At 40.3% G+C, this 27484-nt stretch overlaps 1 protein-coding gene across 5 annotated transcripts in view; it reads right to left on the bottom strand.

The window, feature by feature from the left end:
• Positions 1-1135: 1135 nt before the first annotated feature.
• Positions 1136-27484, bottom strand: part of KANK4 (KN motif and ankyrin repeat domains 4) — a 62376-nt gene continuing 36027 nt past the window's right edge. For all 5 annotated transcript variants that reach the window (XM_038414903.2, XM_038414904.2, XM_043490684.1 and 2 more), the window contains 6 exons: positions 22955-23185; positions 21875-21962; positions 19783-20002; positions 16003-16145; positions 8148-8348; positions 1136-3286 (listed from right to left, as the gene is read on the bottom strand). In XM_038414903.2, the coding sequence (XP_038270831.1) occupies positions 3185-3286; positions 8148-8348; positions 16003-16145; positions 19783-20002; positions 21875-21962; positions 22955-23185 (985 nt within the window). In that variant the 3' untranslated portion in view covers positions 1136-3184. The remainder of the gene's footprint in view (positions 3287-8147; positions 8349-16002; positions 16146-19782; positions 20003-21874; positions 21963-22954; positions 23186-27484) is intronic.

Here is a 27484-nt window from a genome sequence, read left to right as displayed (position 1 = left end):
TTGGTACACTTGTACCTCAGTGAGTCCCCTTCTTCATTCCAGTGAGGAGAGCATTGTGGTGATATAATGGCAAAAGACAATTAATTCCAGAATTTTGATTAAATCATTCAAATACTGAAGAACTAAAGTACTTGGTTTGACACAAATGATTTACCCAATTTTAGAGGCCAGCTTATGTTTGTACATTAGCATTAGTTAGATTTTGACTGCCTGACACTTTCTGTAGTTTTTTGCTAGAGGTTCAATCCAGATTTGAACTTTCCCAGAGTTCTGAGATATTTAGATGGAGGTTCAGGACCATTGTTCATTTATAACTTTGGTTCTGAATCTATTTACATCTGTGGTAGCTTTTTCTTCTTTATCTATCTGCATTTTCTTTTTAAAGCCTGATCATGGCAGATAGATAAACTTGCAAGGCACTCGTATACTTCATTCAGTGCTGTATAAATGAACAATATACGGCTACCTATTTATCTGTGTTTGGTGGCCCTTTGTGTTCCTTGCTCCTATTGCAAGTCAAGGATACTCCTCTAACCTTCACTTCTGAAAACATCCTTTCATTTTGCTTTGGCTGCTATGGGTCTGCCTCATGTAGCATAACTGCTAGTGGTATTTGGACAACTCAGCTTGTTTTTTAAATTGATTTTGTGTTTGTTTAAAACTTGAAGAGTTGGTGTAGTGTATTGATTACCTCTCAAATTCCAGGATTTGTGTTTGTAAACCTGGCATTGTTTAATCATTTTATAAAGTTTCTCATCATGTATCCACTGGAGACCTGCTAACCTTTAAAAAGGGACTTTGTCATCCCATTAAAATGTGTTGGAGGTAATAGAGTTTAGAGGTTTTTCCTCATATTCTGTAATCTATATAATTCAGTTTCCCTATAGTAATTAAGACTAAAACTCACCTAAATACAAAAGGTTCACAAAAGGCCCCCTTGTACCATATTAAACATGGGTCTGATTCAGCTCCCACTGGAGTCTGCCGTTGACTGCAATGTGTGGTGAGGCAATGGGTAATTTCACCATAACTGCACCCCCCATTTACCATAAAGAGAACTAGTTCACTAGTAAAATGTGTGATCTAATTTTCTGACCCAATGGAAAAGGAAAATAGGTATAAGAACAAATGCAGGTAAATTCAAATCTGACTTTTATTCACACATAAAGGAGGTAAATTCATTTTTGGATACAGTAAAATGGGAGACAAATGTATGGGATGATGGCCATACATATTGCTTCTGATTAAGAGCCATGAAAGAAATAAAGAGAATTATACAGTAGATTTCAATGTGAAAACATCTGAATAATGAAAAAGAACAAAGGACAGGATCTTCTTTTCCTTATTTCAGCAAAACTCCCTCCTAAGCCATTGAGAGTTTTGTTCAAATGAGGACAACAGGATCACGCGGTCAGTCTTAGAAATTATTTTGATATGCATTGCAAATGCAAGGGAAGGGGATGGGGTGACTCAAATGAGACTTAATAATATGCTATAATGTGACTTACACATAAGCCAAAAATGTTAGATCATGATTAGCTTTTGTTTAGAAATAAAAACGAGGACGTTAGCAAAACAGTACATTTTATTTGTAGTAAGTGCTACTGGATCCAGTCTCACTGACTTCATGCTGCACACAACTTGAATGGTTGTGCACAATCAGGGCCTGATCCCAGGCCCATTGAAGTCACTGGAAAGGCTCTTCCAATGGAAGAAATCTAACATCAAGGGTTGTTAATATTTGGTCTTAATGGGAAAGGGATAATGAGAATGGAAAGATGTTTGCAGGGATAGAGATTTATGGCTTGATTCTGCAAGGTGTTGAGTATTTCCTGTGAGATGCTGAATTCAGTGGGAGTTGAAAATGCTCAGTATCTCACAGGATGTTCTCAGTACTCTGCAGGATGGGACCCTTTGGCTATGACTTTCACAGAGGAAGGACCTCTGAGACATACTGTCCGTGCTTTGAAAGAGAAAGGCAGAGTGGTCTGTAATTGCTGTGCTTGGGCCACTGGAATGTAGGAAAGATTTGCCTTATGTATGCACTGCAGACAGATTCCCAGCAGGGCCCAAAGGGCTGTATACTTCAAGGAGGAGCCCTAGCTTCTCTGATGGTGGCAAGTCACTCAGACTACAGAGGAAAAATCTGGCAGCTAAATTACTGCACAGATTTAAATCTGCCCAGTTTGGGGGGTTCCAAAAGTTTAGCATGCTGGAAACTGAAGAACAGATATTTGCCCAAAGGGCACTTTCTGGGTGGAACCTTTTATCATCAGAAGTGGCTCTATGGAATTTAAATATGCAACCTTTCAGACAGTATTAACCCATCCTTGCAGAGAAGGTTTATGTTATGATCAAGTAATTTGTCTCCTGTACTGTGTTTGGATAACCTGATACATCACAATTGTACCTCAGCTTCCTATAAATTATATGTAGTATATGCCAGTGGGCCATGGTTCCTGGTTAAGTCAAATTTAATTAGAAAAAATGAGAGCCATATGGTAATTCTGAATACAAAAAAAACAATGTCTGTGTGTTTGGATCTGGCATACTCAAATATTTTTCTAGAGCATTAATTTTAATTCTTGCTTCTGAGCACATAACCACACATAAACAGGATTTTATATTTTTACATAATCCACCTGACTTGTATTTACTGCTATATATATTGAGTAAGCATTGCCTGCTAGTACTTACAGAAGGTGTAATAATAAAGGGTAAGATGCAAACTTGCAAGTTAAATGAGACACATTTTAAATAGTTGATTAAAAAGAACACCATTATCTAAAATTACAAAAAAGTATGTATTGCTTTTCTAATGTGCTTTTGTTTTTTTTATTCAACATGACAAAATTATACTGTGAGGGATAGATAGTGGAATTCAGTTTTAAGATCAAGGTCAAGTGTGTTAATAAAAGGCAATACAATAATCTAACTCTCTGAAACAGTATTTGAGTCATTTATGGCACTATGCATAGGTTAGGACTACAAAAGCAGGCTTAATGAGGAAAATTATATATTAAGAATGTATGCAAATAGTTGACATAGTTCACTCCCTCAATAAGTATGGAAATCAGCAGTATCAACTACAATCATTTCCATCTAAATTGGAAGCAGAGTTGTTAAAAGAATGAACCTTTTGTTATCCATTCCCCATTCCGACAAATGCTATTTTCCGTTTCCTTTATTTAGCCAAAGACCGGCTCTGCTCTATGTGGGCTTGGAGAAGCTCTGCAATTTCCATGTGGGCAGATTTCAGAGCGACAGACAGAGCAGAATTACCACTCTACATGGGAAAGAAAGAAAATGAATTTATTATGCAAATCTTTAAAATAAAAATCTTACCGGACAGCTAAGGGTTAATGTCAGTGTTGAATGTGGAGAATTGCATGTGCCAGTTCTACTAATGGGAAAAGGGGTTGCATGCATTACAGTGACAAAACTGCCCATAACGTCAAAATAGCCTAATCATTCATAGAGTCATATAGTCAAAGGCCAGAAGGATCACTAGATCATCTAGTTTGGCCTCCTATATATCACAGGCCACCAATACCACCCAGCACCCACACACTAAACCCAAAAACTAAAATGAGACCAAAGCATTATAGCCCACAGGATACCAGACTATTATGTGCCACAGGCAGAGAGTAGGACTGAAGGGGACAAGTGCTCAAGGCTCCAGCAACGACAGAGAAATGATTCAATGAGATATACTCAAATAATCCTGCCAAGAGACCCACACCCCCATGTAGCAAAAGAAGGTAAAAAAATAAAACCATGGTGACTGCCAATCTGACCTAGGGAAAATTCCTTCCTGACCCCACATATGGCAATAAGTTAGGCCCTGAGCATGTCAGCAAGAACCAGCCAGCCAAGCACCTGAGAGAGAGAGAATGCTGGCAGCCGCCTCAGAGCCCTGGCCCTCCCGGCCCAATGTCCCATCTCCAGACATGGTCATCCCTGATGCTTCTGGGGAAGGAGAAAATAGTTTTTAAATGCCAAATGTTTTTCCCTTTTGTCTGTCTTCCTGAGAAAAGCATCAACTGTAAGGAGATGTGTGTGAATCTGAACATAGTCTCTAATCACAGTATTTAGCAGGCTGCCAATCTTCGTTACCAGAGCAACAGCTTTATCTCAGTAGCTGACTACCCAAAATTAAGATGAGTTGTGGAGAGAGATTGTTATAATCTCCACTTGTGTATGTTTAAATTAAACAAAAGACATTACATTTGGTGTTCAGTTTGTGGTCATGACACTGGGCTCTCCTTCCTGAAGTTGGTCAACTTGATTTATCAGCATAAGACAATTTTTGCCAGCTTGCTAGGTCTAATTAATCTGTTTCTAATGAATTCATCATGGTAGTATCTTGCCCAATTTTGGGTGCTGTCAGCAATGACTATTCCTCATTAAATAATGTCTGAATTAAGAAAAATTGTATTTGTATTTGTTTCCATTTGAGTGTGTATGTGTAAACTACCTATTGCCACTGACTGTGCAGACACAGATTGAATACATAGATCAGTATACTGTATTAATCTCAGATAGCTAGCCCTGCCCATATGTTCCTGTCTGCTCTTTCACGCTCCTCTGGCATCTTGAAACAATGCTGCTCTCTGGTAATGAAGGCTGTGAAATTCATCCTGGATAATTTGGTTCCTGAAGAGACAATGCATGATCCACCTCCTTACACAAGAACAAAACCAATGCATACAACTACTGAGAAATTCCACACTTAGAGCCACTGTATATAATTCCTCAGAAACTTCATTAGTTAGTTGGCAGTGTGGTGTGCTGCCAGCTTACAACTCTGGCTATTAAACATTGAATTGTGTTTTTGTAAATGACATTGTTCAGTCCTTGTCACAGTACCGAAAGCTGTAAATGTATAAGCAATGCTTCCTTGGTGTTTCACGTGGGAAATATGATAGCAAGGCACCTGGTACAAAAAAGCAGTTTTGTGATGGATTTGGATTGATTTGGGGGCTTCAGCAGGTGACTAGTTTTGCATCAGCAGTCACTTTTCAGATTAAAACCTTCAAGTAACATTACAGTGCAGCACATCTTTATCCCTCACTAGCACAATCTGCTGTCTAATTAAGTGTGTTAAACAGAGGGAAAGAAGCAGATACAAATCTGTAATCTTCTTGATTCCACAGGCATGGAAGAAGCTAAGTTATTGCCTCCTATGGTCTTCCTTATTCTAAGAAAATTTCCTCTCCTGTTGTTTCAGTGGTTTTCACATTGCCAGATGTCCAGGTGAGATTATGATGTACACAAGCTGTAACTAACAATTTCTGTCCTGGAATTAACTGCCAGTTATTCACTCAATGGGGTTTTCAAATCTTCCTTAACTAAATAAGATAGTGATTCACATATTGAGCTGCTATTGAAGACTATACTCCCAAGGCTGAAATGAGATTTTTAAATGTGCTAATGTGATCTTTGCCAAGGCAGTAGTTTCCTTTCCAGCCAGATGATCTGTCCAACTTATGAGTAGGTGAAAAGGGAGGACTTGAACAATTTGATATATATTGCTGATAGGGCTTTTGTTGCAAGGCTCTCTCTTGACAAGATCCTAAGAGCTCACTTCTGCCTTTCAGATACATTGGTGCAACTCTCAGTCATTTAAATCTGTGTATCCAAAGTGTGTGGACCCTGATGTGTTTTTCAAATCACTTCATGTCTTGGTGATTGCTGTCTGGACATTCATAATAAATGGCATGCTATTTGCTAGCCTATTTAAGGGATTAATGGAAAACCTCCCATTGACTTCAACTGAGGCAGGGTTTCACCCTATATATTATTAACAGGTTTTAATACATCTTGAGCAAAATTTTCAACAAGGTTGACTTCCCTTTTATGGGTGCAACTTGCACCTATAAAATTTGTACCCATATTTTTGCACCCATAAGAGAAATTTGTGTATCTGTACCTTTAACTTGGCTGCAGGTGCCCATCAGGTAGTTAGAACTGCAACCACTCTGCAGCAGCAATGCACTGTGTTGGTTCACAACCTACAGCTGAATATTTCACCTCTAAAAAGAAAGGTGTGACCTATTCTCTATTAAAAATGTACCCCTTTGTGTCTGTAGGTGTGCTGTGTATAAATATTTCCCCATTGTGATCCTTTGACATGATCATGATGCAAGGGTTCTTTCTGCTGGAGCTAAGAAGATCATTCAGAGGTATGCAACACCCACCCATTGACTTCAATAGGAATTGTGAGTATTCAGGGCCACAGAAGATCAGGCCATAGTGCCTAAATATTAGAGCTGAGCAAAAAAGTAGAGAGTTTTTCACGGGAAATGTTCATTTTGGGCAGAAATTTGAACACCAAAATATTCTGACGAGAACTGAAATATTTTTATTTGAAAATGCTGCTCTGATGCCTTATGGGAGTTGTAGTTCAGGTGACTCAAGCTCCAATTCTCCTCTGTTGGCTGGGCTCCTTGCATGCCCTGCACCTCCCATGATGAATAAGAGTCTCCCTGCATGGAGAGGAGAAGTGGTGCAATACGGGAGTCCCTGGCTGTGGTGCATCATGGAAGATTGTGAGGGACTAGCGTATGTCTGTATGTTCCTATATCAGATTACAAACTTAATTTTGTTTTGTGAGTGCCATTTTGATTGCCTACACTTTTGCCTTTTACCCTCCATCTTCTGCTAAGACCTCCAGGGAGGAGTCATGAGAAATTCTTGCAGCTAGCAGATGGTTAACAATCCAGGGTCCGATGAAGTGAGCTGTAGCTCACGAAAGCTTATGCTCAAAGAAATTTGTTAGTCTCTAAGGTGCCACAAGTACTCCTTTTCTTTTTGCAAATACAGACTAACACGGCTGCTACTCTGAATCCAGGGTCATTTACTTAAGATGGTCTCCCATTCAAATACATGCAGCCCAAGACAATGACCTAGATGCTGCCTGAGGAACCAGGTCAGCTAGGTGAGTTTGTAACCAAGCAATGGATAACCTGATGAGGGATTTGAAGTCACTGAGGAGACTTGGGGTGGTGTGGGGAGTGGAACCTTATAAAAGGGAGGCTCTCTCATTGGCTGTTACAAATGGCAAGTCAGCATTCTGAAGAAGAAAGTGAATTTTTCAGTTGTGACCCTCTGTAATTAAATGGGGGGTACACTCAATTAGTTGACTCTAATAGGTGCAATTGCTTTCAATGGTCCTGTCAAGTGGAGAACTGGACATTTGATTATGTGCCAAGTTTTTAAATAAAACTATATGGTTATAATGAAGCTGTGGTCTATTAACATAATATTTTTCTGTGGTTTGAGCAGTGCATCATAATGCTGGAATAAAACTCTAAGCCAGAGTGGATCTTCCTTATTATTTTCAAGATGTTTTTACACTTCTAATTATCTGATAAATACCAATGGGACATGTATTATCGTTTGTAACCTGCTTGTTATCTGTAACCCACAGTGACAAATGCAAAGGACTGTATCCAGGCATACTGAACATGTACAAAATTGGAAACATCTTGAGCCGCATACGCGCAACTCAAGTGTTACTTATTATGGTATTTTAAAGAGATAAAGGCCTATGCTGGAATCATTTTCTCTCTCTCTCTCTCTCTCTCACAAACTCTTTCATATACCAAAACTCCATCACAAGATGCTGCTGTAGTTCATTAGTATTGTACTTACATGTTCACCATATTGTACAGTGACTCCTGTCTTAAGCAAATGCTCAATAAACTGAAAAAAAAGGTTTTTTGCTTAATGGAACTGACCTCCTACGGATCCTGGAGTACAACTGTAGTTAGTACATTTGGGAGTGGTCTATGAAGGCAGGAGCTTGTCTGTTAAGGCAGGTTTCATTGCACTAGTAAGTATGCAATTGTGCAGCTTGGCTTGGAATTGATAATTGAGTTAAAACATGGGTTACTTATCCTCCAAATCCTTAAACTGATCCAGTCCCCTTTATTTGTGAGACAGGCAAGGCACAGAGCCAAAGCCTACTCATTAACATGTTTGATAAGGGAGATACTTTGGTTTCCTGGAGATGTCTAGTGTCTGCTCCAGTTCTAAGGCAAGAAAGCCATATGGTTTCTTTAAATATTCACTAACTACCTCCTGGCAGTGACTGAATATATATATTTTTTACAGTACATGCTGCAACCACCTGTTTCTCTTACCTTGTCCGTTAATGTAGTGTTACAAGCAGGGTGAGCCAGAAGAAGCTTCGCGATCTCAGCATTACCATGCTGACAGGCAACCATCAGTGCTGATGTTCCATTTTCATCCTGCTGGTTTATGTCAGCCTTGCAAGACAACAAGGCTTTCACCATATCTCCCCTGTCATGGCTGACACCTAATATTAAGGCTGTTTGTCCTCCCTAGGAATATTGCAATACAGACCAAACACAATGACTTACCCATCAAGGAAATGTAACTTATTTACACAATCTAAGTATTCAATTAGCATAGCAGTCTTGCTTGGAATACAGGTAGCCCTACAGCAGATGCTGTAACAAATCCGTGGCCATTTATAACTTCAGAGTTGACTCTTCAACATGTCATGGCTCCTCCGAACTTCACTGTGTGACAGCAAGGCTAAAACTCGCATCTGATCTGCATGCTCCAAAAGCTACGGCCCTGCCACTAGATCTATTGGAGATTATCTATTAGCTGCATAGGGCTTATGACATGCAGTTCCAGTTCCATCCTGCAGTCAGAGGTGATACACATTTACACTAGTCTGCTCAGTACCATTTTGTCAGAGGTGTGAAATTTGGAAGCAAATTACAGTGGGACCTCTCACTGTGACTTGAGCACTGTAGTGTGTCAAAAGCCCCCTTGCAATCTAGATCATCTGGTCCTGGCCAAACTGGCCATTTCTTTTATTTTTATTGACAGTGTAAATGTAAAGCTATCCCCGTTTGTAATGGCAAAGTAAACTAGTGAAACCTAAAGAAGAGCCTGGTTGCCCTTTACACGAAGGTCCTTAGAATTACATTTATAATTATAATACACACTAACACTGCCTTTACATTGCCAGAGCAAAAAGAACACACATGCCGGAGTAGTGTCAAGGAACCTTAGTGTAAATGAGAATCAGGTCCAGAAAAGTTTACACAACTATGACTAAATAATCATGTGTAGTGATATTGTCTCAAAAATAATTATTCTGAGGTGTCTTGATAATTCACCCCTGAACCATTGCCCCTCCTGATAGTGGTTCATAGTCTGGGTTTTTTAGGTTACTTTAATTCACTTTCATTTCTTAGACTCTTATTTCAGATTTTAACCATTTTTTAGCAAGCAGTTGGGAGTCAGAAAAAGAGAATGTTTGCCTTTGAGCCTGCAAGGTTCTGCATCTCAATTCCCACCCAATAGTAGCTGGCACTTAGCTGCATGTGGAAGATGCTCAGTATAGTGAAGGATCAGGCCCTCTGAGTTTTCCTTCAATTACTTTAATTAGCAACTGATTAATTGATTGATACTTGTACATAAAAGCATGGATTGAGAAGCAGCATTGGGATGGCCAAAGTCCAGAAGATTTAATTAGTCACAGTGGATTGCAGAGTTTGGCTGAATATGCTGCTTTAACTTTCTAAACTGGCATCTAACTCAATATCCTGTCTTCCGACAGTGGCCAATGCCAGATGCCCCAAAGGGAATGAACAGAACAGGTAATCATCAAGTGATCCATCTCCTGATGCCCATTCCCAGCTTCTGTCAAACAAAGATAGGGAAACCGTTGTAGAACTGATCAATGGAATTGTTTTTAATTGTTCACTTTATTAATATAACTTCATAAGCAAAGTTTTATGAATGAAACAACATTCATTCATAAAACCGGTTACCCCAATAACTGGCTAATTGAGTTTCACTTTCAATCCAATTGCTGCTTAAATCGCTGAAACTTACACTGTTTCAACATTGTAACTTCTGCTCACTCTTTGTCATTCATTATACTTGTCTACATTGTAACTTCTATTCACTGTTTGCCATTCCTTACACTTGTCCATATTGTAACTCAAACTACATTTAACTTGTCCCAAACTCTATTTTAAAATGCTCACTCCATTTTGTAAAAGCTCTTCCTTGTGCCTGGCTTTCCTGGCCAGTTAGCCGCCACAAGCTATGAACCCAAGCCACGAACTCAAGCTACATTCAGGACTGGTAACTATACAGCAGCCTCAGAATCTGTGTTTGTGTATGAACGAACGTGTGAACGAATGTGAAACTGAATGAAATGTTATTGCTATAACTGACTGCCTACTATGATTCTTTTTGTATTCACAATAAATGTGACATTTTGTCTTATCCCCTTTAATAAGATCCTGCTGGTTTTTATTTTATTGGTATAACACCATCCCTGCTCATCCTGGCTAATAGCCATTGATTGACCTATCCTCCATGAATTTATCTAGTTCTTTTTTGAACCCTGTTATAGTCTTGGCCTTCACAACATCCTCTGGCAAGGAGTTCCACAGGTTGATATGCATTGTGTGGAAAAAATACTTCCTTTTGTTTATTTTAAACCTGCTACCTATTAAATTCATTTGGTGGCCCCTAGTTCTTGTGTTATGAGAAGGAGTAAATAACACTTCCTTATTTACTTTCTTCACACCAGTCACGATTTTATAGACCTCTATCATATCCCCCCTTAGTCGTCTCTATTCCAAGCTGAAAAGTCCTAGTCTTATTAATCTCTCCTCATACAGTAGCCATTCCATACCCCTAATAATTTTTGCTGCTCTTCTCTGAACCTTTTCCAAGTCCAATGTATTTTTTTTGAGATGGGGTGACCACATCTGCACACAGTATTCAAGATGTGGGTGTACCATGGATTTATATAGAGGCAATATGATATTTTCTGTCTTATTATCTATCCCTTTCTTAATGATTCACAACATTCTGTTCACTTTTTTGACTGCCGCTGCACATTGAGTGGATATTTTCAGAGAATTATCCATAATGACTCCAAGATCTCTTTCTTGAGTGGTAACAGCTAATTTAGACCCCATTATTTTATATGTATAGTTGGGATTATGTTTTCCACTGTGCATTACTTTACATTTATCAACATTGAATTTCAGCTGCCATTTTGTTGCCCAGTCACCCAGTTTTGAGAGATCCTTTTGTAGCTTTCGCAATCTGCTTGGCACTTAACTATCTTGAGTAGTTTTGTATCATCTGCAAATTTTGCCACCTCACTGTTTACCTACCCCTTTTTTCCAGATCATTTATGAATATGTTGAATAGGACTGGGCCCAGTACAGACCCTTTGGGGACAGCATTATTTACCTCTCTCCATTCTGAAAACTGACCATTTATTCCTATCCTTTGTTTCCTATCTTTTAACCAGTTACCAATCCATGAGAGAACCTTCCCTCTTATCCCATGACTGCTTACTTTGCTTAAGAGCGTTTGGTGAGGGTTCTGGTTTGGGAATCTCCCTCACATCTCAACCATGAAGACCGATGCAAAGAATTCATTTAGTTTCTCCACAGTAGCCTTATCATCCTTGAGTGCTCCTTTAGCATCTCAATCATCAGTGGCCCCACTGGTTGTTTAGCAGGCTTCCTGCTTCTGATGTTCTTAAAACATTTTTTGCTTTTACTTTTTTAGTCTTTGGCTAGCTGTTCTTCAAATTCTTTTTTGGCCTTCCTAATTATATTTTTACACTCCATTTGCCAGAGTTTATGCTCCTTTCTATTTTCCTCACGAGGATTTAACTTTCACTTTTTAAAGGATGCCTTTTTGCATCACACTGCTTCTTTTACTTTGTTGTTTAGCCATGGTGGCTCTTTTTTGGTTTTCTTACTATGTTTTTTAATTTGGGGTATACATTTAAGTTGAGCCTCTATTATGGTGATTTTAAAAAATTTTCCATGCTTCTTGTAGGGATTTTATTTTTGGTGCTGTAACTTTTAATTTCTGTTTAAATAACCTCCTGTTTTTGTGTAGTTCCCCTTTCTGAAATTAAATGCTACAGTGTTGGGCCGCTTTGGTGTTTTCCCCACCACAGGGATGTTAAATTTAATTATATTATGGTCACTATTACTAAGCGATCCAGCTATATTCACTTCTTGGACTTGATCCTGTGCTCCACTTAGGACTAAATCAAGAATTTCCTTTCCTCTTGTGGGTTCCAGGACTAGCTGCTCCAAGAGGCAGTCATTTAAGGTGTCAAGAAACTTTATCTCTGCATCCCTTCCTGAGGTGATACTTACCCAGTCAGTATGGGGATAGTTGAAATCCCCCATTATTATTGAGTTTTTATTTTAATAGCCACTCTAATCACCCTGAGTATTTCACAGTCACTATCACCATCTGCGTCAGGTGGTCTGTAATATATCCCAACTGCTATATTCTTATTATTCAAGCGTGGAATTACTATCCATAGAGATTCTATGGTATAGTTTGGTTCATTTAAGATTTTTACTTCATTTGATTCTACACTTTTTCACATATAGTGCCATTCCCCCACCAGCACGACCTGTTCTATCCTTCTCGTATATTTTGTACCCTTGTATTACTGTGTCCATTGATTATCCTCAGTCCACCAAGTTTCTGTGATACCTATTATATCAATATCCTCATTTAATACGAGGCACTCTAGTTCACCCATCTTATTATTTAGACTTCTAGCATTGGTATATAAGCACTTTAAAAACTTGTCACTTTTTAGCTGCCTGTCATTACATGATGTAATTGAATGGGCCTTTTTTTCTTTTAACTGTTTCCCATCAGATCTTACCTGTATTTTATCATCTTCCTTCCTCTCCTCCTTATTAGGACATAGGGAATCTCCATTTATAGACCCTCCCCTAAGGGATATCTCTGTCCAAACCATGTGCTCCTCCACACCTGTCAGCTTTCCCTCAGCCCTTAGTTTAAAAACTGCTCTACGACCTTTTTAATTTTAAGTGCCAGCAATCTGGTTCCATTTTGGTTTAGGTGGAGCCCATCCTTCCTGTATAGGTTCCCCCTTTCCCAAAAGATTCCCCAGTTCCTAATAAATCAAAATCCCTCCTCCCTACATCATCATCTCATCCACGCATTGAGACTCTGCAGTTCTGCCTGTCTATCTGGCCCTGCGTGTGGAACTGGAAGCATTTCAGAGAAGGTTACCATGGAGGTCCTGGACTTCAGTCTCTTACCTAGCAGCCTAAATTTGGCCTCCAGGACCTCTCTTCTATCCTTCCCTTAGGGCAGCTAATCATACATGCTGCATTGGGTGCAATAAACTGGGTAGCCCCCACTCTGTTGCTGGACTTCGGCCTGCATTCTCTTTTTATTCCTGAACCTTGTTACTTTGTTGTTGTTTTGTTTTTATCAAGGAGTGTTTTGGGCTTTAAGTTTAAAGAAATTTAAGGAATGTTAAGTGTATGTAGCCCCTCCCTCACACTCCCCCTGTAAACTCCCTTGCAAAACTCCCCTGTTCACTAGCTCCTCTGGTCGCTTAGGAGTGGGCTTTTTAAAGCCCTGGTCTTTCTGAGTAGCCGCACTCCCCGGTTAAGGGTTGATGGTGTAAGCATGCTGTAATGCTTGATTTATTCTCCCTATAAGGATCTTTAAGGGGATATAATTATGAAGGAAATAAATATGAGGAGTATTAAACATGTTTAGTTACTCTGGCTGAATTAGCATCTAGAAGGTTCTACAATGCACATCTTTATAAGGCTAGTTCCCATATGCACTGAGACTTACTTAATTACACAATAAATACATCTCAAAGTCATCTTGTTTAGCCAGATCTTTCACCTCTTTATTCAATCTGAACTCACACTGGGAGTAAGTAATAGGAATCAGACAGGTATGATTATAATTAGGGTGGTATGAACCCTGCAGGGTTTGCCTGAGAATGGGTTTGCCAAGTGAATCCTGTAGTTTGGGGTTGGAAGGGAACCAATCCCTATGGTTTCCATGCATCATCTAGTTCACAAATATATTCTATATAAAAACTTAGAATCATAGAATTGTAAGACTAGAAGGGACCTTGAGAGGTCATCTAGTCTAGTCCCCTGCACTCATGGCAGGACAAAGTACTATCTAGACCATCCCTGAAAGGTGTTTGTCTAACCTGCTATTAAAAATAACCAATGATGGCCATTTATTCCAGTGCTTAACCACCCAGACAGGAAGTTTTTCCTAGTGTACAACCTAAACTACCCTTGCTGCAACTTAATACCATTGCTTCTTGTCCTGTCTTCAGAGATTAAGTAAAACAATTTTTCTCCTGCCTCCTTGTAACAACCTTTTATGTACTTGAAAACTGTTATCATGTCTCCTTTCTGTCATCTCTTCTCCAGAGTAAAGAAAACCCAATTTTTTCAATCTTCCTGCACAGACCATGTTGTCTAGATTTTAATCACTTTTTTTGCTCTTCTCTGGACTCTCTCCAATTTGTCCACATCCTTCCTGAAATGTGGTGCCCAGAACTGGACACAATACTCCAGATGAGGCCTGATCAGCGCAGAGTAGAGCAGAAGAATTATATATTGTGGCTTGCTTACAACACTCCTGCTAATACTCCTCCCAGAATGATGTTTGCTTTTTTTGCAATGGTGTTACACTATTCACTCATATTTAGATTGTGATCCACTATGACTCCCAACTCCTTTTCTGCAGTACTCCTTCCTAGGCAGTCATTTCCCATTGTTTCAGAGTAGCAGCCATGTTAGTCTGTATTCGCAAAAAGAAAAGGAGGACTTGTGGCACCTTAGAGACTAACAAATTTATTTGAGCATAAGCTTCGTGAGTGATCACTCTCCTTACCATGTATATGGTAACACCCATTGTTTCATGTTCTCTGTGTATATAAATCTCCCCACTGTATTTTCCACTGAATGCATCCGATGAAGTGAGCTGTAGCTCACGAAAGCTTATGCTCAAATAAATTTGTTAGTCTCTAAGGTGCCACAAGTACTTCTTTTCTATTTCCCATTGTGTAAGTGTGCAACTGATTGTTCCTTCCTAAGTGGAGTACTTTGCATTTGTCCTTATTGAATTTCATCCTACTTACTTCAGACCGTTTCTCCAGTTTGTCCAGATCATTTTGAATTTTAATCCTATCCTCCAAAGCATTTGCAACCCTTCCCAGTTTGGTATCATCCGCAAATTTTATAAGTACACTCTCTATGCCATTATCTAAATCATTGATGAAGACATTGAACAGAACTGGACCTAGAACTGATCCCTGCGGGACCCCACTCTATATGTCCTTCCAGCTTTACTGTGAATCATTGATAACTACTTTCTGGGAACGTTTTTTTTCCAGCCAGTTATGCATCAACCGCGTAGTACAGGGATAGCCAACCTGTGGCTCTGGAGCCACACGCATCTCTTCGGAAGTTAATATGCAGTTCCTTGTATAGGCAGCAACGCTGGGGCTGGAGCTACAGGCACCAGCTTTCCCATGTCCTGGAGGTTGCTCACTGCTCAACTCCTGGCTCTGCCATGGGCCTTGCCCCTACTCGACCCCTTCCCACCCCCTTCCCTGAGACTGCCATGCCTTGCTCCTCCCCCTCCCCCCCAGAGCCTCCTGCACACCATGAAACTGGTGATCGGGAGGTGTGGGGAGGGAGAAGGAGGCTCTGATCAGCGGGGCTGCTGGTGGGCAGGAGGGGATGGGAGCTGCGGGGGAGCTGAGATTTTACTGTGGCTCTTTAGCAATGTACATTGGTAAATTCTGGCTCCTTCTCAGGCGCAAGTTGGCCACTCCGGTATAGTAACTCCATCTGGGTTGCATTTCCCTAGTTTGTTTATGAGAAGGTCATGCGAGACAGTCAAAAGCCTTACTAAAGTCAAAATTACCACATCTACCAGTTCCCCCACAAGGCTTGTTACCCTGTCAAAGAAAGCTATTAGGTTGGCTTGACATGATTTGTTCTTGATAAATTCATGCTGATTGTTACTTATCACCTTCTTATCTTCTAACTCTTTGCAAATTGATTACTTAATTATTTGCTCCGTTATCTTTTCAAGTCTATGTTCACTTGTACAAACAAGCAGCGACTGTTGATGATTGTTATGTACCTGACTTGCCCGTATGTTTACGTTCCCTTCTTTCAACAGCTTTAAGACCACCTCCATGTCTTCATCACTTTCTGCTGATGCCAGGGGTGTGATCATCACTGCAGTATATCCAGCTTTATTTTGATGGTCCACATCACAAACACCTAAAGATGAGGGGGGGAAAAAGTCCTGAAAATCTACAGTTAGTGCAGGGTTGAGTGACATAGCCAAAATACAATACACTATTTACAGATGGATAATGGACGCCCTTTGAGGAAATTTTAGGTCATTTATGGCCAGTTGCACCATCAGAAGAATCTGCTCTTTTTTAACATTTTTTTAAAAACTGATCTTACATTAATGTTGAGATCTGAAAGTTAAGGGGCCTAGAAAGTTGAAGCTATAACAAAGGCAGTGGTTGAGGCTCAAGACTTGAGATACTGATTTTTGCCCTGAGTTCAGTGGCAGTCACTTTCAGGTGCATGCAAGCCAGGCAAACAGCGCACTAAAGATCAGCCGTGGAAACTATGTGGATCACAGAGAAAATTCTAAAGATCAGCTGGTCAGAAAAAAGGGAGGGAAGAAAGGAAGAATGTGAAGGAAAGAGAGAAGGAACCCAAAACGGTAGAGAAACTGAAATTAGAGAAAAGGAGGACTTGTGGCACCTTAGAGACTAACAAATTTATTTGAGCATAAGCATCCGATGAAGTGAGCTGTAGCTCATGAAAGCTTATGCTCAAATAAATTTGTTAGTCTCCAAGGTGCCACAAGTCCTCCTTTTCTTTTTGTGGATACAGACTAACACGGCTGCTACTCTGAAAGTAGAGAGAAAAGAGTAGGAAGAGATAATCAAGTAGGGGTATTGCAGAGCAGCAAAACAAGTGAAGTAGAAGGAGACAAGCTGAGTAGAGAAATAATTTAATTATAGCAATTATAGAAAATGTGACCACCAAAAGAGAGGCGAGAGAAGTAAAAGACAAGCAGAAAAAATAGAAAAGGAAAATATGGAGATTGATCATTTCCCCAATGAAATTAATGGGAGCTTTTCTGCTGAATTCGCTGAGAGCAGAACTAGGCCCTGAGAAGATATGTGGGGTAATTTTTCTTGCCTAGACCTGAAAAGGAGAGAGACCCGCACTATCATGTGTGGAAGGGGGGGAAAGTCAGTAAATAACATGGAGAAGCAAACTGAGCAAAGAAGAAGTAAAAAAGAGAAGCAGAGAATAAAATATGAAAAGCTGTAAGTATTATTTGTAGCCAACGTTTAAGAGATGGATGCAGTAGTTCTTATTCAGGCAGGAATGACCCATTCCTTGATCAGTGGCCTAACAGAGGAGTTGTGTTTTGAGTAGAGGTTAAAGTAAGCCGGTACGCCCCGGTACAGCATATCGGTAAGAGCCGGTACGCCGTACCAGGACCGGCTTTCAGAGAGGGCAAGTTAAAGCCCAGTGGTGGCTGGAGACCCGGGGCCCTTTAAATCCCCGATGGAGCCCGGCCACCACTACCCCAGAGCTCGGGCAGCAGGGCTCAGGCCAGCTGATTTAAAGGGCCCCGGGCTCCCAGACACCCCTACCGCAGCTGGAGCCCTGGCCCTTTAAATTAAGATTTAAAGACCCCAGGGATTTAAGGCCCTGACTCTTCCGGTTGAGGCCAGGCCTCTTCCGGTTGAGGCCACACCCCCTGCTCAGTACTCCAGCGTACCGGTAAGTCCTCTAACTTACTTTCACCCCTGGTTTTGAGGCAAGTCTATGAGTGACTTAGGAACTGCTCCTGCTCCCAGTGAAAAAAATGGCAAAAATCCTATTGATTTCAATGGGAGTTTAAGCACCTAATTACCTTTGAGGATCTGGGTCCAAATGACTTGAAGACTGAGTAAGTTGGCTGTAAGTACAGAGTCGCTGGATGTTATGTATTGCTCCGAGCTACTTGGAATTTTTAAGTTGGGTTATGATCATCAAAGTTATTCTGAACAAAATGGCACTATGCTCCTACCATCATTGCTTTGTATGGGTGACATTTGCCCCTGTGCAGAAGGCCAGTTCTAGACCTATGAACCACTCATTTAAGTTCTCAGAATAGGGCATAAGTAGTGCAGCAGAGGAGTGAATTTCACCCAATATGCATCCTAAATCTGATCTTCTTAGGTTGCTCCTATAACCAAGTTTTACTAATGTTAACATTACAGAGCTGATATAGCTATGGAACAACAAGCTGGATTCTGACCCTCTTTGCTTTCACAACCTCAGGAAACTTGCCAGTGAAGAATCGAGATTGCTAGTGATGAAGTGCAGACCTGAAAGAACATGGCTTGCTTTTCATATGATGTTTTAGGATGAACTTGCAAGCACAAGCAGTTGGAAAAATCTTCTTTTGATCTGTAAACTAAGCAGATTTGGGGTCTGATTCTGAGTTACATTGGCTCCTTCACATCACTTTGGCATAGGTGTCCCAATATTAGGGGCTTTGTTTTATATAGGACCCTATTACCCACACCCGTCGGACCTTATCATCCCCCTCGCCAGCCGTCCCGATTTTCCACACTTGCTAACTGGTCACCCTTCTTTGGCAGCCTGGGGTGTGAACACAATCAAGAGAAATTGGTTTCAAAATGTGAATGAACATTCATAGTAAATATGTTTCAGTAGCTGATCTAAATACAGATGCAGCATGCAATTTGTACTATTCTTTGGTCCCTGGTTGGTGTTTTCACTTTGTGGCTGGTAAAGAAAACTTTGCATTTATTGGCAGTGCAAAAGGGTGATTTGTTTTAGCAAAGACAATACAACAACATCTTTAAAAATAGAGGTAGTTTGTTACTGGCTTTCTTAGTTTGTTTTTAATTGAAAAATGGCAACTCTAAGGGAACTAAAGTGACTAATTCTGACACTTTTATGCTCTTGACAAGTCTCCGTTCATTTTATACACAACAAATAGGCTAATTCTATTAAGAAATTTATCACTCCTACTGTTCCAGTGTGTGCTGTTATATTCTCAGGCTTCTTATTTACTGTGCCTAAACATTTAAGTATTGCCCTTTGAGCTTAGTCGCTTGGGGGTATTTTCTAAAAGACCAGAACAAACTTCTCTCAATATTCTGGGGTTGCTTGGAAGTCTGTTAAACAATGGGTTTATAGATGTATATGATAATATGCCATTCTCCTAACATTTAACAGATTGTCTTGCCAACCAAGAAAGGCAAAAAACTTCATTATTCTGTCTGGAAAGTGCCTGCATTTTATCTGATAAAATCTCAGCTGAAAGTTTAATTCTTTACAGTATGAGCTAAAAGTTCAATAGTTTAGAATGCAGTTCTTACTGCTGAGCTAGAGGCCATTATTACAATCAAAGGGTCTGATCTTGCAAACATGAATGGCCGAGCACAATGCTTACTCCTGTGATTAGTCCCACTGAAGTAAGCACTAAAGGCCAAATATTTAAATGTATTTAGGTGCCTGAAGATGCAGCTAGACACCCAGTGGGATTTTCAAAAGCACCTAGGCACTTAACTCCCATTGAAATCCCACTAGATGTCTAGCTGCATCTTCAGGCATCTAAATATCTTTAAAAATCTAGGGCCCAATCCTACTCCCACTGAAGTCAATGGAAGGACTATCACTGACTCCAATCTTGCTAGATCAGCCACAGGCGGGGTAGTAAGTTTTCCAGGATTGGGCCCTTAAATTGTGACCAGAGTTTTAAATCTGAAAAAGACATTAAATGTGATTATATGAAATAATTGGCAAGTACCAACCTTTCCTTCCCACCCCAGACAAAAACAACAACAACAGCATTAGTTCCCACCTGTATCTAGTAGAAGCTTCACAATCAGAAAGTTGGAATGGGAAACACTGTAATGAAGAGCTGTATTCCCATTTCCATCTGCCAAGTTTATGATCATCTTCAGTAGCTGGGGATGAATTGCTTTGAATTCTTTGAGATAAGCTGCAACAACCTCAGGGCTGGAGGATTTCCTACCAGAGATTCGGAACCACTCTTGACAGACAGTGTTTAAGATGTGTCTCTAAAACACCAACATTTCACAGTCACTTTCAGGACCTTACATTTTCAAAAAGTAATGATGCCAGTTCCCTTCGCTATTGCTCTACCCAAGGATTGGTCCCTGGCTGGTGTTTTCACTTTGTGGCTGGTAAAGAAAACTTTGCATATATTGGCAGTGCAAAAGGGTGATTTGTTTTAGCAAAGACAATACAACAATATCTTTAAAAATAGAGGTAATTTGTTACTGGCTTTTTTAGTTTGTTTTTAATTGAAAAATGGCAACCCTAAGGGAACTAAAGTGGCTAGTTCTACATATGAATACATGAAAACATTTTCTCATGGGCAAGTTATCACTAGACTTTAACTGAAGCAGCATTCATATTTATTGATACGTTAGTGGATACAAATAAATCTGAGCTCATTTCCTATATCCTGTTTTATGGGCCAACTAGAACAACTATGTTATTTTTTAAAATGAGATGTCTTCATCAATCTAACATCTATATAAAAAACATTTTACCAACTTCTGTTTACCTACCTCCAATAATAAAATAATAATAATAATTTTTTATCCTAAATACTCTATAAATCCAGGTCTAAACTGTAGCTTCTCTATTTGCCTCATGTAGGGGGAAGTGCATAACTGAACTAGCCCAAGAGCAACCTGGGAAGTAAACTGTGATTCAGTCACAATCTGACTCCTGGATCCCACCATCTCTAGTACTACACTGGGCACCAGCTTAATACCTGGCACAGTGTGTGTGTGTCCTCCATCTGGTGCAGCTGTGCTGTCCATCATGGTTGGGTGAGGAGGGGGGCGGGGGCTGTCCCAAGGTTCTGCACATTCCCCAACCCCTGCATGCATGGGGTCTGTGGAGGCTGCTTCTCCCCAGTGCTGCTACCTACAATGTGCTGGCATAGGGCAGCAAGGGGCAGCCTTATTGATCTGTGCAGAATATAGAATGGGCCAAAATACTGGCCTCAACTATGTGTATGTACAACAATCAAATAGCAGCTTGAGTAGGGAAAAAATTCTTTAGCCCTCCATGTTTCTCCTCTAAGTGATTCAGCCTTTGTATGCAAATAGGATTCAGCACTCAGTGTTCCCATTAGGCAAGCACCTGTAGAACTTTTCTCCATTCTACTCTTAAAAAATTCCTAATAAGCAAAAGGTAATGAAGCATTATTGTCATTCTCCTGGTTAGTCAATTTGCTGTGTCTCTCTGAGGCGCTCTTTACAGACTATGTATGGAATGGGAAACACTGTAATGTTTTGGGTTTTTTTGCAAGGGATATGTGTGACTTCTCACCCCAGCCCTGCCTGGAGATCTAGTGCCCTGCCTTTGCCCTGCCCTCAGTTGCTTGGTGGGGGGAAATGATGGAAGCCTGTTACAACTCCTGGTTCTATGCCCGGCACTGCTTCAACCTATGCCCTGGCATAGGGTGGAGAAATCTAGTTCCCATATGTATTTTGGCAATGTTGCAGACTGCTTTGCTACATGATCCAGCATGTGTTTAATATGCAGGATGGAGTTTTTGCATAGTTTTTGTTATTTTATTTCCCTTGCAGTCTAGAAGCAGGGAAAGATTATTTAAAGGGGGAAAGGAATTTTTATGTCAGTTTTAGTCTGGCTCAATTGACCAGAGGAAGCTTGGAAAGTTTTCTCCCTTTTTCTGTAGGTCATGAATCTACAACCAAACCTTGGGTTGGTTTTGACTTTCAAAATCAAAACTGGTCAACAAAGTTATCTTGACCCACCTCCCCTTATAAAGCTGCCCATGGTTTGCTACAATAATTCTGCAAAACATTGTCTGGATGGTCTAAACTCTAAATGGTTAAATGTAGCACAGACAGGGGGGTTGCATTTTAAATTCAGCTGAAAAATACCAATACCAAATGTTTGTCATTGGTGGTCCTTATTTCTGAAAGGTGTTTGCTCAATAACAGGCAGCCATCAAGAAAATCTTCAGAGGGTTTGCATCTAAAAAGGAAAACACTCTTATAAATCCACTGTAAGAGAGAACTAGTGCACTCTGAACTGGGAAGATAACTTGCAGTGTGTATCTGTAGGCCCCAGTGCTACAAACAAACAATTATGCATATTGTTCCATTGACTTTGATAGGATTGTGGGCATAAAGTTAAGCATATGCGTAAGTGTTCATAGGACCAGAGCCACAGATTGTACATTTTACATAGGCAACCAAATGTCTTTTATATTTACAAATAACCAGTTTAACAAAAATTCATGCAAAAACAATTTTATTCCCGGATCTTCCAGGAAATCCACTATAGTAACAATTAAATGCCTGTTATGACAAAATTAGAAGATGAGAAACTTTGGATTCTGTACTAACCTGAAAAAAATATGTAGCTGTTTAAAGCTTGCTCAAGTGCTTACATAAGTCTATGGGAGTTTTTCCATTGACTTTAATTGACATTGCATCTGGTCCTAAACCAGTAAGTGACAGGTTGTGATGATGTGTGGATAGCTCTAGAGTATGGTACAGAAGTTCCCATTGATACACTGATTTTCACAATATGAATATCCTAATATCTAGGCGGTGGTTTGAAAATTGACATATATGGCAAATGTGCAATTGTAACATGCTTTTTGCAGGGAAAAATATAAGGACTCAGAGCTCTGTTTTAGTAATTTTAGTTTGAGTTATTTCCCCATGAAAAGCACAGATCTCTCTAAAAAGTTTAATGAAATGAGAACTTAAGTCAAAGCCATGGGTCCAGCAATATTATCCTACCGTACCTGCATCATTATGATAAGCTAGCTACACAGGTACTGCATGACTCAGAATCAATCACTTACATTGCTGCTTTCTCTCAAAACATATTAATAACTTTGCTGCTAACAAAGTGACTGCAGTCTTCCACTGAGACTTGGAACCAAAAATCACAATTTGCCATTGTTCATTAGTCAACATCGCTAATATGGTGCATTAGCCTGTTTATCTGATTACCTGTCAGTCTTGGGTTGAGCGCTAGCCATTGTTATTTCTTCCAGTTCCTGTGGCTCATTGTCTTTATGGCTAGTGCTCTGGGAGACTCCAGCTGAGGCATGTTTGTTTTCACGGGCAGCTTTCACCTGTCTGTGCTCTAAATTGTCATACTTCCTCTCCATCTCGCTGTCAGAATTTCCTTCCGATGAGCTGTCTTCACAGCTGGTGTCTTCACTTGATGTCGTTTCATAACTAATTGAGGACACCAGATATTATTCACTTTTCTTTCCCCCTCAGCAACTATAGGGCCTGTGCCAATACCCATTGAAGACACCCAATGACTCCAATGGGCCTTGGATGAGGCCCATAGTGACATGCATGTTAGAGACAGTAAAATATGTCAATATAAGAGGTTGGCACCAAACCTAAACCATAGATCCAGACCCCAACTTTGAGGTTCAAACCTACTACACAGGAACTCTGGGTTCAATTTTTAATCTTCTTGTTTCCCAGGCCAATGGGAGTGCTACAGAAGCATTTTGCTGCTAAAATTAGGGATAGGGAACATCTCCACCTTGGCTAATTTAAGAGCAGTGGTGTTAATATGTTACATGTATATGGTGCCTTTTGCTCCCAGGGTTCCCAAAATGTTTCACAGACTGAAGCTCAGATTCTGATTTTTTGTTTATGTTGAGTGCCACCTTCCTCCACAAGTAATTCCATTGATTTCTATGACTACTTGTGAAATAGGAACTACTCAGCATGAGCAAGGCTAACTGAATCTCACCCACTGAACTGCAGTGACTTCTGGGGTAAACAACAGCACATGTAAGTGCAGGGAGAGAAATCAAGGATCAAGTTCACATGCACACAAGTCCATGCCCATTGAGGGAAAAATATAAATCTTTCAGCATAAATAAAAATCAGCAGAAGAATTCTTCAACTGAGTCACTTCTATTAGCATTTTGTAATTGTTCCTTGGTTGATCATTTTTTAAAATAGTTATAATACTCAACTATCACTCACACACAAATAGGCATCTTTTCATGGGCAAGACGTGAATTAGAACTCCTTGGTTTGTACACATATACATATTGTGTGGACATAACTTAACAAGCTATTTTTGAAAACTTGGCCCACAATGACATGATTAATGTATGGGACATTTTTAATTATAGTATATTCTATTTCCAGTCCATTTGGACAAATTATCCAATTATTTCTACTGTTTGAAGCAAAAAACCTGAAGCAATATTAAGAATAGTTGGTAGACTTCAGCACATATATGAAAAGAACAACATTCTCTTCATAGTTTCATTCTGCTTTTCACTTGTAAGGCTCATGAGGTAACACTGCTATTAGATAAAGATCCATAACTGTACACATTCATGTATCAAATATATAACTTCATGATTTAAATCTTTAAGAGCATGGCTTTTGATGATTGTCTGGTGAAGAAGCAACTTTCCTCCATAACTGATCTTTAATTTATCCCAGTAAGGTGACAATTTGCATACAGGCGAATGTATATCTCTTCTAGAGCAAGCCCAAATACAACCTACATTAATTTTATTCACTTAGAAAGGAGTGCTTACTTACACTTTCTTTTTAAGTGCTCCTGAAAGCTTCCAGAGTGTCGACATTGGAAACAGATGTCAATTAATCAGCAGAACAGGGGACAAAGGGATAAGATTCCATCACGCTGCCCAAACAATGTGCCTCAAACCTTGCCCAGAAAGACCATTTCTAGGGAAAATGCCATTTTGTCTCAATTCAATCCTTGGCCTCTCTGCTGAGATGCTCAACAAAGATGTTAATTCATACCAGCTTGAGAGATACGACTGGAAAAAGGCTAATGTAGTGCCCATCTTTTAAAAGGGAAAGAAGGAGGATCCTGGGAAGTACAGGCCAGTCAACCTCACCTCAGTCCCTGGAAAAATCATGGAGCAGGTCCTCAAGGAATCAATTCTAAAGCACTTAGAGGAAATGAAAGTGATCAGGAACAGTCAGCATGGATTCACCAAGGGCAAATCATGCCTGACTAATCTAATTACCTTCTATGATGAGATAACTGGCTCCTTGGATGAGGGGAAAGCAGTGGACGTGTTGTTCCTTGACTTTAGCAAAGCTTTTGACATGGTCTCCCACAGTATTCTTGCCAGCAAGTTAAAGAAGTATGGGCTGGATGAATGGACTATAAGGTGGATAGAAAGCTGGCTAGATTGTCAGGCTCAACGGATAGTGATCAATGGCTCCATATCTAGTTGGCAGCCGGTATCAAGTGAAGTGCCCCAAGGGTAGGTCCTCAGGCTGGTTTTGTTCAATATCTTCATTAATGATCTGGAGGATGGTGTGGATTGAACCCTCAGCAAGTTTGCAGATGACACTAAATTGGGAGGAGAGGTAGATTCGCTGGAGGGTAGGGACAGGATACAGAGGGACTTAGACAAATTAGAGAATTGGGCCAAAAGAAATCTGAGGTTCAACAAGGACAAGTGCAGAGTCCTGCACTGAGGACGGAAGAATCCCATGCACCGCTACAGACTGGGGACTGAATGGTTAGGCAGCAGTTCTGCAGAAAAGGACCTAGGAGTTACAGTGGATGAGAAGCTGGATATGAGTCAACAGTGTGCCCTCGTTGCCAAGAAGGCTAATGGCATTTTGGGCTGTATAAGTAGGGGCATTGCCAGCAGATCGAGGGACTGATCGTTCCCCTCTGTTCGACATTGGTGAGGCCTCATCTGGAGTACTGTGTCCAGTTTTGGGCCCCACGCTACGAGAAGGATGTGGAAAAATTGGAAAACATTCAGCGGAGGGCAACAAAAATAATTTGGAAACTGGAACACATGACTTATGAGGAGAGGCTGAGGGATCTGGGATTGTTTAGTCTGCGGAAGAGAAGAATGAAGGGGGATTTGATAGCTGCTTTCAACTACCTGAAAGGGGGGTTCCAAAGAGGTGGATCTAGACTGTTCTCAGTGGTAGCAGATAACAGAACAAGGAGTAATGGTCTCAAGTTGCAGTGGAGGAGTTTTAGGTTGGATATTAGGAAAAACTTTTTCATTAGGAGGGTGGTGAAACACTGGAATGCGTTACCTAGGGAGGTGATGTAATCTCCTTCCTTAGAAGTTTTTAAGGTCAGGCTTGACAAAGCCCTGACTGGGATGATTTAGTTGGGGACTGGTCCTGCTTTGAGCAGGGGGTTGAGCTAGATGACCTCCTGAGGTCCCTTCCAACCCTGAATTTCTATGATTCTATGACTTTGGTCCACAAGAAATTCAGCTGAGTTCATGAATGCATTACTCTTTTGATGGTCATGGATTTTCCTGAGTGCAAATTAGATTGGATGTAACTGTGAAAAATTCCATATTGCAATTTCTATCTATCTTATATACTTATGGGGCCCGCGCTAATGTAGTATCAGAATGCCTCAGACTCTTTTAATGTAGTTATCCTCACAATATCCCTGTGAGGTAGGGAAGTATGACTGTCAACAGATGGCTTAGGCGGTGGTGCTATAAGGAGGGCTTTGGGATGTATGGCCACTGGGAGGCATTCACGGACAGAGGACAGTTCTCTCGGGATGGACTTCATCTGAGTAGGGATGGAAATAGACTTCTAGGATTGAGGCTGGCACAACTGATAAAGAGAGCTTTAAACTAGGAATTAGGGGGAGATGGATGGGAGATGTCCAGGAAATCTCCACGCCAGATTTTAGCATTGAGAGGGAAGAAGACGAAGTAAGAAAGGATACAGCTGTGGGTAGGAGAACGTATATAAGGAGCGAGGGTGGTGTGGATACTAGTCTAATAGGTTATACTGGCTGTAGAATGACTGTGCCTAATAGGGTACAAAATGTGAGCGAGGCCAAACAGCAAAAATTAAGATGTTTGTACACCAATGCGAGGAGCCTAGGTAACAAAATGGAGGAACTAGAGCTACTGGTGCAGGAAGTGAAACCAGATATTATAGGGATAACAGAAACATGGTGGAATAGTAGTCATGACTGGACTACAGGTATTGAAGGGTATGTGCTGTTTAGGAAAGACAGAAACAAAGGTAAAGGTGGTGGAGTAGCATTGTACATCAATGATGAGGTAGAATGTAAAGAAATAAGAAGCGATGCAATGGATAAGACAGAGTCCGTCTGGGCAAAATTACATTGGGGAAGAAAACTAGTAGAGCCTCTCCTACGATAGTGCTTGGGGTGTGCTATAGACCTCCGGGATCTAATTTGGATATGGATAGAGCCCTTTTTAATGTCTTTAATAAAGTAAATACTAATGGAAACTGCGTGATCATGGGAGACTTTAACTTCCCAGATATAGACTGGAGGACCAGTGCTAGTAATAATAATAGGGCTCAGATTTTCCTAGATGCGATAGCTGATGGATTCCTTCATCAAGTAGTTGCTGAACCGACTAGAGGGGATGCCATTTTAGATTTAATTTTGGTGAGTAGCGAGGACCTCATAGAAGAAATGGTTGTAGGGGACAATCTTGGCTCAAGTGATCATGAGCTAATTCAGTTTAAACTAAATGGAAGGATTAA

This window comes from Dermochelys coriacea, chromosome 8 (genome assembly GCF_009764565.3).
Source record: "Dermochelys coriacea isolate rDerCor1 chromosome 8, rDerCor1.pri.v4, whole genome shotgun sequence".
Taxonomy (NCBI): Eukaryota; Metazoa; Chordata; order Testudines; family Dermochelyidae; genus Dermochelys; species Dermochelys coriacea.
The sequence above is the reverse complement of the archived record's forward strand: the minus strand, read 5'-3'. Positions and strand labels throughout refer to the sequence as shown.